The sequence below is a fragment of the Misgurnus anguillicaudatus genome, chromosome 22 (genome assembly GCF_027580225.2).
Source record: "Misgurnus anguillicaudatus chromosome 22, ASM2758022v2, whole genome shotgun sequence".
Lineage (NCBI taxonomy): Eukaryota > Metazoa > Chordata > Actinopteri > Cypriniformes > Cobitidae > Misgurnus > Misgurnus anguillicaudatus.
Window position 1 is genome coordinate 7,269,667 of NC_073358.2, and position 12,403 is coordinate 7,282,069.

General features: G+C 38.8%; 1 protein-coding gene across 1 annotated transcript in view; it reads right to left on the minus strand.

Moving 5' to 3' along the window:
* tbcelb (tubulin folding cofactor E-like b) overlaps positions 1-12,403 on the minus strand; it is a 32,094-nt gene that overhangs the window by 10,767 nt on the left and 8,924 nt on the right. Inside the window, exons 5-8 of the mRNA XM_073860889.1 lie at positions 9,442-9,618; positions 8,850-9,106; positions 7,954-8,080; positions 7,703-7,819 (exon numbers count right to left, since the gene is read on the minus strand). Of these exons, the coding sequence (XP_073716990.1) occupies positions 7,703-7,819; positions 7,954-8,080; positions 8,850-9,106; positions 9,442-9,618 (678 nt within the window). The remainder of the gene's footprint in view (positions 1-7,702; positions 7,820-7,953; positions 8,081-8,849; positions 9,107-9,441; positions 9,619-12,403) is intronic.

Below are 12,403 nucleotides of genomic sequence, written 5' to 3' on the forward strand. Positions count from 1 at the left end.
TCTAAAAAAATCGACGTAAGCAATAAGGCACAGGGTTTAAATTACTCTCCTCAAATCTCTACATCACCTCTGTCTTATATTGTAAGGATAAGAATCCCATGCCAACTAATAGTTTAGGTCTCTTAAGCTGTTAAATTCATTACTTTATGCTTCCAAAGTTTAATCTCTTAATTTAGGCTAAACGGGTCTTTGCACAGGTTGCATCCTCTTACACAAAGGTGTGTTTGAGGTCAGGTGGACATAATTCCTTTCTGTCCATCTCTTCCTTAGATCTCTACTCTCTTTCAGAGGGTTATCACAGAGTTGGTAACATAGCCTTAGCTCTGATCTGTGCCCAAGAGGGAGGGAAAGCAGCTTGGGTTCAAAAAGGGGGCAACCTTAACCCATATCTAGAGTTTACCACGTTCTTTAGCACCTGCCCTTTCACCCTCCAGTGCCAACTCTCATCTCAACACTAAAAAAAATAATTCATTGAATTTAATCAATTTTTTTAAGGTAAGTGGTTGCAATCAATTTATTTAAGCTACATTTAAACAAAAAAGATTAGTAACGTATAATAAAATATAAAACTTTTGTTTAAATGTAGCTTAAATAAATCGATTGCAACCACTTACCTTAAAAAAATTGATTAAATTCAATGAATCATTTTTTTCAGTGAACCTCATCCCTCTTGGGAAAGCAGCTTTCGCTCAGGAGAAAGAGACAGGAGTGAGAGAGAAATAGATTTAAGGAATATTCCATTTTCTTAAATGAAAAATCCAGATAATTTACTCACCAACATGTCATCCAAAATGTTGATGTCTTTCTTTGTTCAGTCGAGAAGAAATTATGTTTTTTGAGGAAAACATTGCAGGATTTTTCTCATTTAAATGGACTTTAATAGACAATTAACACTTAAAGGAATAGTCTACTCATTTTCAATATCAAAACATGTTACCACCTCAACCAAGAACCGTTGATACATCCCTCCATCACCCGTGCGCGCGCACGCAAGCGCCGGAGCACGCCGCGACGCTTTGATAGCATTTAGCTTAGCCCCATTCATTCAATGGTACTATTTAGAGATAAAGTTAGAAGTGACCAAACACATCAACGTTTTTCCTATTTAAGACGAGTAGTTATACGAGCAAGTTTGGTGGTACAAAATAAAACGTAGCGCTTTTCTAAGCGGATTTAAAAGAGGAACTATATTTTATGGCGTAATAGCACTTTTGGGAGTACTTCGACTCGCCTAAAAAGTCCGCTCCCCTTCTCACTCTCATAATGGGAGAGGGAGGGTGTTACTGCGCCGAGTCGAAGTACTCCCAAAAGTGCTATTACGCCATAAAATATAGTTCCTCTTTTAGCTCGTATAACTACTCGTCTTAAATAGGAAAAACGTTGATGTGTTTGGTCACTTCTAACTTTATCTCCAAATGGCACCATTGAATGAATGGGGCCAAGCCAAACGCCATCAAAGCGTCGCAGCGCGCTCCAGCGCCCACGTGCACGCACACAGATGATAGAGGGATGATTCAACAGTTCTTGGTTGAGGTAATAACATGTTTTAATGTTGAAAATGAGTAGACTATTCCTTTAACTCAACACATAACAGTTTTTCATGACTATAAACAATCCCAAAAGAGGCATAAGGGTCTTATCTAGCGAAACGATTGTCTTTTTTTATTTTAAGGACCCGTGGGAACCCTGAATCATGAACAAACCTAAAGGGATAGTTTACCCAAAAACACAAATTCTGTCAACACCTGTATGAGTTTCTTTCTTCTGCTAAACAAAAAAAAAAAGATATTTTGATAATATTATGGTAAGCAGTTGACGGTATCCCTTTGACTACTATAGTAGGGATAAAGGAATACTATGGAAATTAATGGCTACCGTCCTTCATACATATTCAAGAGAACAGCCATTATCTCTCTTAAAGGAAAACACAACTGCTTTTCAATATTTTACTATGTTCTTACCTCAACTTAGATGAATTAATACATACCTATCTTTTTTCAATGCGTGCACTTCATTTTTGCGCAGCACGTCGTGAATGTGTTAGCATTTAGCCTAGCCCCATTCAATCCAAACAGGGATTATTTAGAAGCCACCAAACACTTCCATGTTTTCCCTATTTAAAGACTGTTACATGAGTAGTTATACGAGTAAATATGGTGGCACAAAATAAAATGTGGCATTTTTTTAAGTGGATAAAAAATTTGAACTATATTGTATGGCAGAAGAGTACTTATTTTGCAGCACTTCTACCTCTGGCACAGTAACATTATTTTTGTTTGGTGGCTTCTACATTTACCCTTGTTTGGATCCTAAGAAATGAATGGGGCTAGGATAAATGCTAACACTTTCACGACACTCTGTGCAAAAATTAAGTGCACGCATTGAAAAAAGATAGATATGTATTAATTCATCTAAGTTGAGGTAAGAACATAGTAAAATATTGAAAAACTGTGATGTTTTCCTTTAAAAATTTAAGAATGTCATAAAGGGTTGGAAATGCATGACGGTCAGTAACAAAAAAAAAGATAATTAAATCCTTTAGGAGATGTCAGGTGAGATGGGATGAGGTTTAGTGTGTTATACTGAAAACGGTTGGTGGCGTTAAGCGGTTTGGAAAAACTCTAATTTTGCTATATATCCGATACTTTAGATGCACATCAATGCCAGTAATTCAAAGAAAGACTCATTTCCACATCTCCAGTTTCCAACCCGCACAAAGGCGGGAATTCCTGTGGCATAACAGTTTGCACAACTTCATTAATTCATTGGGCCTCTGTGAGCCATTCCAGAACAAAGAGCCCAGCATCTCCATCGCTCAATGGAAAAAACAAAAAGTCTGGAAGTCACTCCACCCCTTTTTCCAACAAACTCAATCCCCTTAAATGAAAAGGGGCAGGAGAGACAAGCAGGGCGGGGCTGGGGTTATAAGGGGGAAAGAGGGAATAAAGCTGCCACCTTGTGTATCGATTTTCTGATTGGAGTATTCTGGCACAAAGGCGTCTTTGAGGAGGGATAGAGTGGACACATTGTATCCCAAAGGTTAGACTCCCCTGTTGGAGGCAGGAGCCTGCCGTAACCACTGAAAAACTCTTTTTTCGTACAATCTCCCAGGTTAAGTGGAATGAGGTGGACTACAGAACGTGGGTGATCTGTTTCTTTTGTCCTATCAAAATGTCCCCCAAAAGTCCCCCCAAATTGGAAGCGGTTAAGACACTGATGGAGGTGTGAAACGTCATCGAGATGACAGGAGACGGTAGACTTAATAAAATAAGTAAAAGGAAACCACGCAGGAATGTAGTGGACCAGGATGCCTGGCTAGCGATAGAGTGAGGGATAGTTTTTGAGATAAACAGGAAAAAGATGGCTGGGTTAATACCTGGTGGCAAAAATACATTTATAAAATAAATTCACATTTTTAAAATATCTATGGCTTTTTTTTTAGAAATTTAATGGTAGCCTAAATGTGAAAACTAGACATAAAACCTACATTCAGGCCTTTTTCTAATGTTTTGTTGTATTTGTTTGTAGTTTATTTACACACAACTCCCTTTCACACATACAGTCTTTACTGGTAATTTACTGGTGAATTGCAGTTAAAAGGTCATGTGTGAACAGAACCTTTCTGGTAAATCAGTGCTGCTAATTTACCAGTAAGACAGGTTGTAAGATTACCAGTAATTTATTGGTAAGCGCTATGTGTGAACCAAAAATATAGATTACCGGCATTTAGAACGGACGACGTCAGACCGTGCTAACAGCTTCGGGCCAATCATAACATTTTGATACAGATGACGCGTTTACCCCCGCACAGTTAATGGTTGTTTCCACACCAACGCTGCTTAAAAGTCGAACACACCTGAAGCTAACGTCCACATTTCTTCACCAAAGTTGTTTAAAACAATCTATTTGCTGAATTGCAGACGTCCTTAGCACATTCTCTGTGCAAACAGTACTGTTGTTTGAGACACAGGTTTCGCTTGAAGTCACCTAATGCAATGTTGTTTGGTCATGAGCAACTTCACGACCATCAGCATTTATCACAGATGTGAAAACAACAAAATACAGGCCGTGGATATGAAGTCTTTGTTTACAAATACAACACTAAGGTTTCCGCTTTCACACCAGTATTTTGATAGTGATGTTTGATAGTCAAACATCTTACCGGTAAAAAGACGGAACGTCACTGCGTGTGTGAACAGCACATTTTTGTATTTACTGGTAAATTAATTCTGATAAATTCATGGTAATTTACTGAAATTACTGTAGGAAAGAGGCTATAATCTCACATCACATGTTAAACAAAACTTTTATTGTTTCTCTATTAAGAAGAGGCACAAAGAGGGATAACGGTGCTGTTTATTACTTCTCCCACAGCGTATACAGAACAAAAGTGCATGAAATAATATAACCTAATTGGTTTAGGAGTACCAAAATTTTGCAACAGCACCTGCCGTTAATTTTTTTAATGCAGGAATACCCTGCTGTTTCACTTTAACTGTAACGAACTTCCATTCAAAATGTCAATTCCCTGATTTAAATCAAACGAATATCGCGTCAAAACGTAAATTTGAATTAATAGAGAGAAAAAAACAGTAAATCGCCCAGTCCTTTATGTGACCCTGCCTTTGAAAACCCAGCTAAAAAGGCATTTTTATGATTAGCTGTTTAAAGGTGCAGTGTGTAAATTATAGCGGCATCTAGTGGTGAGGTGCTGGTAAATTGCAACCAATGGCTCAGTCCACTGCTTACCCCTCGTTTTTTAATCACATAGAGAAGCTACGATAGCCGCCACTGGACAAACATGTCATCAGAGACAACTTAGTTAGGGCCCTATAATTTTCGCGATCACGGAATCGCGGACGGAATCGCGGAATTGGCTAATTAACACGGAATCTAGTATTAACGTGGAATTTTGTGGAATTTTACATATTTTGAATAAAATTATGTTTTTGTGTGGGAGACGAACGTATGTCTGGGGGAAATGCAGACCGGGCGAAGTAAATCTGGGCGACACGCCCCCTCCCGTCGTTTCAGACCTCCTCCAAAACACTGAAACCATGGCGAAGCGGCTCTCCACGACTCTGCTTTCGTCAGCGAAAAAATCAAGAAATTTGACGCTAAGCACTTAGTTCCGAGCAGGTCTCACATGACTTTTATGTGACCGGAGAACTGTTATTTTGGAAGTTTAGTCAACACTCTGTTCACGGTGAGCGCAAAGATACATGCACTCTCTCATCCATGTCTGTCTCACTGTACCTCTCACGTGCACGCTCACGCATCTGTCCGAAGTGCGAACACAAATCCTCATGTATTTGTTCAGTTTTATGCATTTCAAGCGAGCTGAGGCAAACTAACTATCCCTCGCATTTAAAATATAATCAGCTGCATCATGGCGCCGCTCTCTGTCTCTCTTTCGCTCGCACGTGCAAAGAGCTGCGTGATCATGCTGTCCTAAGTCAGATCACTATCCTGTGTATGATTGTAAAGTTATATGCATTTCAAGCGATTGTGTATAAAATATGGATCGCGTTCCGCTGGATTGATGTGTTTAAGGCACGTCTGAAGGCACCACTGCGTTGACACCTTGTTGTAGCCTCCTGCAACAACACTAAAAAACAATGCATTGAATTGAGTTGAATGTAAATGCATCTTTTATAGTCATTAAGTAATCCTGTTATCCAGTTTTTCCCCCAAATCATTTACATTTTAATCATTAACATTAAAGGCACACTCTTTTTATGACTAAAATAAAAGTAAAGGGTAAAAAATATAATTGCCAAAAATTAAAACGGATAAAACGGAATTTGCAAAAATTAAAACGGAGAAAACGGAATTTGGGAAAAAATAAAACGGAATTTGGGAAAAAATAAAACGGATTTTATAGGGCCCTGCTTAGTAAAAAAAAGTTTGTCCATTAAGGGTTTCTGTAGAAACATGGCGGCACAAAATGCCGACTTCCATGTAAGGGGACCCTCTGTGTATGTAGATAAAAACGTCTCATTCTAAGGTAATAAACACATAACGGTTCATTATGAAATGTCTTTATACACCACTGATAATATAGTTTTGTATAGACGGTTTCATTGGAAGCACGTGATACACGTCTGGATCCGAACCTTACTTCCGGTATCGTTTTTTTAATGCTCTGACTAGTTGCTAAACTGATGTCTTGAACAAATGCCTCGTCGAAAATAACAAATGTTTTGGTTTCCTAGGTAATCTATGTGTTGTTTTTTTGCTTGTTATATAAACTAACTACGTTTAAGGAACTTTGTTGTTATTTATTCTTAGCGGAGTTTACCGGAAGCTACGTGCAGCCGCTTGTTTATGTTGTTACTGCTGAAACGGTCTAAATTATTTAGCATTTCTGTCAAGAGATCCTTCTAAAAATTACACACTGCACCTTTAAAGCAACACTAAAGAACTCTGGCTCTTTGCTCCCCCTACAGGTTAGAAGGGTAATTGTTCATTACCACTGTCGTAAATACTGTAGCATAGCTGGCTCTGATTGGATTGTAGGTCTGCCGTAAAGCAAGTTTTTGTAGTTTTCACTCGAACTACAGGACCACTACCCGACGGTTGGAAACTTCTTTAGTGCGGTTTTGGCCGATAGAGGGCTGCAAAGCGAATGTGAAAGCGCCATTCACCCTGTTTTGTGTGGATGAACCACTGAAACTTTTTTGGAAACGTTATTTTAAGGTAAAAAAAACTCTTTGGTGTTGCTTTAACACATAAATACATCCTTTAATGTAAACAAACATTCTGTGAAAATATAACTTTAAAAAAATCCAGATAATTTACTCACCACCATGTCATCCAAAATGTTAGTCGAGAAGAAATTATGTTTTTTTGTGAAAAACCTTCCAGGATTTTCCTCATTTGAATGGACTTTTAATGGACCCCAACAGGCAAAAGTCCAAAATTGCAGTTTCACCGGAGTTTCAAAGGACTCCAAACGATCCCAAACGAGGCACAAGGGTCTTATATAGCGAAACGATTGTCATTTTTGACAACAAAAATAAAAAATATGCACTTCCAAACCACAACCTCCCGTCCATCCCCGGTCCTGCGGCACGCGTGCACAACCTCACGCAATGCCGTGAAAAGGTCACATGTTACATATATGAAACGCACATTTGCGGACCATTTTAAAACAATAAACTGACACAAAGACATTAATTAGTATCATTCGACATACAACAACGTCGGAAAAGTTCTCTTTCTCCACACTAGTAAACACTGGGGCGTAGTTTCGTATATGTCATCTGTGACCTTTCGGCATGATGACGTATTACGTGAGGTTGCGCTGGCGAGTCACATTACTGGAGATAAACGAGAAGTTGTAGTTTAAAAGTGCATATTTTTTATTTTTCTTGTCAAAAATGACAATCGTTTTGCAAGACCCTTATGCCTCGTTTGGGATCGTTTTGAGTTCTTTGAAACTGCAATTTTAAACTGTTACGTGTTGGGGTCCATTAAAATGAGAAAAATCCTGGAATGTTTTCCTTAAAAAACATAATTTCTTCTCGACCGAACAAAGAAAGACATCAACACCCCGGACGACATGGTGGTGAGTAAATTATCTGGATTTTGGACTAAGAAAATTGACTAATCCTTAAATATTGACTAATCTCATCATTAATTATGAGACTTTAGCCTGGATTACCGTTGGATAGGTCAAGTGTGGTGTAGGTGGGGTTACCTCTGTGGCAACTCGTCCTCAGGGTAGTCCAGATAGTAGCGGATAAAAAAACGTTCTGCGTCCTCTCTCTCTCCATCAGTGATGACACTGCCGTTCAATACGGCCACAGCAGGCAACCTACCAAAACAACAGAAGGACTTGGGTGTATGTTTAAACATTAGTTAAAACTTTTATTATTAACTAATTTGTAACAAAGCCAGCAAGTTTTGCAAACACAAAGTGTTTTTGTGTATACAAGCGTGTTTACTCACTGTGCGACTGTGAGGAATCGTCTTTCCTGATCTGTATATGGCTGCAGTAGAGGAATTCCCTGAACTCTGACCTCATGAAGCTTTGGAAAGAAATTCAGTTTCTCAATGTCTTCCCAGCGGGCGAGACCTTAAAAATAACACAACAACTAAACATCAACTGATAATCAATTATAATTATTTTATTCTACTGAATAATGCAGTTCAATGGAGAATAACAAGTAAAACACTGGCGTAAGAGACAACGTTACATGTCAAGTAAATATTTCAATGGCATTTCAAATCTAATCTTTATTGTAAAATACATTTAAAAAATCATGTACACTAAAGTGGGTTGCCTCATAGGGGCTGACATGTTAAAATCTTATGACCAATGACCAGCAAAACTCTACCCACTTTACACTAGATGTCAGTGTAAGTCCAAGGCAAGTGCTGTATTGCAGAAGCCACAGTCTGAAGTAAAAATTATGGCTGACAAAAGATAAATCGCGACTAATTGCATCCAAAATAATAGTTTGTATTTGCATAATATATTTGTGTGTTTATTGTGTGTAATTATTTTGTATATATAAATACACACATACATTTATACATTTAAGAAAAATGTAATGTATGTATATATATATGTGTGTGTGTGTGTGTGTGTGTGTGTGTGTGTGTGTGTGTGTGTGTGTGTGTGTGTGTGTGTGTGTGTGTGTGTATATATGTATATATACATGCATGTGTGTGTATTGATGTATACAAAATAATTACACACAGTGCCCACACAAAAACTTTTATTTTGTATGCGATTAATCGTGATTAATCTTTTGAAAGCCCTACTAAAAATACTCTTCTCATTTAATACATGAAATGTGAAGGTTAATGTTGCATATACATTTGTACACTACACTACACACCTGAGTTGTGTAGATTAATGCTGCGCAGGTTGGGGAAAAGTCTCTGCAGGGAGTCACTGGGTTCGTAGATTGATAAAAGAGAGTTGTTGGCCAGGATGAGGGAGACCAGGCCAGGATACAAGAGGCCCAGCTTGCGCACCTCCGCCCAGTCCTGTAGCTGGTTATCTGTGATATGCAGCAGCCGCAGGGATGGGCACGGTGCAGATGACAAGCTTACGGTCTCAAACTCATTCAGACATAGAAACAACTCCTCAAGTCTACACACACAAAAACAAACAGTGATGTTTCAGTACATAGCAATAAAAAATTAAATGAAGAAAAGCATTCATATGTTTTTGATATGTTATGAAACTATTACCTATTTCTGTTTAATGAGTGTCCAAGTACTAAATAAGCAAATTGAGGGATGCACTCCCAAATAGAGCAGAAAATTTAAAATATTTAGTCAAAACAACTACATGGAACAGCAATGGCCCCACTCTACCATCAGGGGTTAACTGGTTCATGCTAACCAGGCAAACTTCAGGCTCAAACTTTGGTCTGATTATAAGGCTATTTGTGCCACTAAAGGTAAAAATTATATGTCACTTACTCCGGGGTCTCTCTTGTCAGCGTGTGCACCATATCCCAGGTCACATGCGTGTTATTAAGGACGAGGCGGCGGAGGCCTGAGAACGCTTCAGCCGCTCCTGCCTCCAGACTTGACCCTCTCAGTGGATTCATACTCAGATTGAGAAAGTCCAGGTTAGGAATATTAGACAGGATCTTACTTATCTATAGGAGAGGAAAGAAAACAGAGATTACCACATTGCCCCATATGTTATATTTAACAGGGTGTTTTCTATTTTTAACACAACTTTCTATTTGCAGTCATAGCAGAAGATCCAATGACCCAACCAGTATTTCCTGCTTGCCTACAAATTTGTTTTAAAGCAACACTAAAGAGTTTTTGCTCTTTGCTCCCCCTACAGGTTAGAAGCGTAATTGTCCATTACCACTGTCGTAAATACTGCAGCATCGCTGGCTCTGATTGTATTGTAGGTCTGCCGTAAAGCAAGTTTTTGTAGTTTTCACTCGAACTACAGGACCGCGACCCGACGGTTGGAAACTTCTTTAGTGTGGTTTTGGCCGATAGAGGGCTTCAAAGCGAATGTGAAAGTGCCGTTCACCCTGTTTCGAGTGGATAAACGATTGAAACTTTTTTGGAAACGTTGTACTAAGGTAAAAAAAACTCTTTGGTGTTGCTTTAAAGGAATAGTCTACTCATTTTCAATATTAAAATATGTTATTACCTTAACTAAGAATTGTTGATACATCCCTCTATCATCTGTGTGCGTGCACGTAAGCGCTGGAGCGCGCTGCGACGCTTCGATAGCATTTAGCTTAGCCCCATTCATTCAATTGTACCATTTAGAGATAAAGTTAGAAGTGACCAAACACATCAACGTTTTTCCTATTTAAGACGAGTAGTTATACGAGCAAGTTTGGTGGTACAAAATAAAACGTAGCGATTTTCTAAGCGGATTTAAAAGAGGAACTATATTTTATGGCGTAATAGCACTTTTGGGAGTACTTCGACTCGCCTGAAAAGTCCGCTCCCCTTCTCACTCTCATAATGGGAGAGGGAGGGTGTTACTGCGCCGAGTCGAAGTACTCCCATAAGTGCTATTACGCCATACAATATAGTTCCTCTTTTAAATCCGTTTAGAAAAACGCTACGTTTTATTTTGTACCACCAAACTTGCTCGTATAACTACTCATCTTAAATAGGAAAAACGTTGATGTGTTTGGTCACTTCTAACTTTATCTCTAAATGGTACCATTGAATGAATGGTGCTAAGCTAAATGCTATCGAAGGGTCGCAGCGCGCTCCAGCGCTTACGTGCACGCACACAGATGATAGACGGATGTATCAACAATTCTTAGTTAAGGTAATAACATATTTTAATATTGAAAATGAGTAGACTATTCCTTTAAGTATAGTTTGTTTTTAACGTGTACGCAAACCTTTGAGTGCGGTCGAACGCACGGCCTTGCAAAACCTTGTTTATTTGACTTGTACGTAATACACAGATGTTCGACGCATGAGCATTGCATCCGACGTGCTACATTCTCCTGTACGCACATGTGCGACCTACTTGTACAAAGTACGTGCAATTACACGTACCCTCGCGTATGCGTAAAAACAAAACTATACTTCTATCTTAACTTATTTTGCAGATCTGGGACATGTGTGCTTAAAGGGGTCATATCAATTTTGCCTCGATCTATTGACATATGACAGGTCTTGGTATCATAAATACATCCTGCAAGTTTCATAGTTAAATACGCCCTTCTTATCAATAACGAAAACAAATGTAATCGTTCTCCGGAAAAAAACAAATGAAAAATGGCTGGATTAGTGATGTGCATAGAGATATTTAATTTTCATATGACCTGCCCGCTCCAGGTCTGCAGCCTCCCCTTCTGTGCCTCAGAGAAAGACACAGCACATCATTGTACACATACAGGTACAAAGAATAAAGAAACTCATACAGGTTTAGAACAACATGAGGTAGAGTAAATGATGACAGAAGTTACATTTTTGGGGGAACTATTACTTTAAAGGAAGGCACAAAAAAGCGGGACATTTTTGCTCAAACATTGGCAGTTTTAATGCTATAATAAATTATCTATGGGATATTTGAGCTAAAACTTCACATACACACACAGCAAAGGCTTATTTTACATCTTTTAAACTGGGGCACAATAGGAGACTCAAACTAGAGGTCGACCGATTTATCGGCCGGCCGATTAATTGGCATATTTAAAAAAAATCGTCTTTGGCCGATTTTGCTGCAAAATAAGGCCGATTAATAGGCAGGCGCATCTGCGGGCACCTAAAGCGTTGTTGTAGAACTCGTGACGCTGCCTCTTGCTGCAAGCAGATCGCTCCCGTGTGTGTGGAGACGTGCCTTGTTCACAAACAGCTTTACTAAACGATGGCGGGATCGCGCGAATTAAGCAGCCAGTACAACAGCGCGACGGGCTTATGTCTCGCGGTGCACTGTCTGTGCAAAGATTATGCTCATTTCATGTGATTAATGAGTGATGATGATCTTTCTTTGCGTGACAGACGCTTTCTGTCTTTAAACTGTCTCCCTGGTTTTATTACTCAAAACAAAACTGACTCAATGGCGAAAGTTTGGAAGACCAAATCATATCCACCAAGGAAATGTTTTACGTGTTGTTACAGTAACACTTTGTTTACAGTTTTGCGCTGCTCAGCCTGGATTAGAACACAACGCGTCAGATTCGCGAACTGACTCCTTTGAACGGATTTGTTTGAATGAACGGTTGAAACAACAGATCTGTCACAACACTAAACTCACAAGACGTCACTGTCAGCACAATCAGTCACTTATAGCGCCTCAGAAATAAGAATGTAAATGTGTTTAGAAAGATTTGCCCTAAATAACAGTCTCAACTAAAAAACATAGACATTTATTATGTTAACTTTATGATGAATAAATAATTTATCAGGTCTACCAAATAAGGATTTTATCCTACAAAGC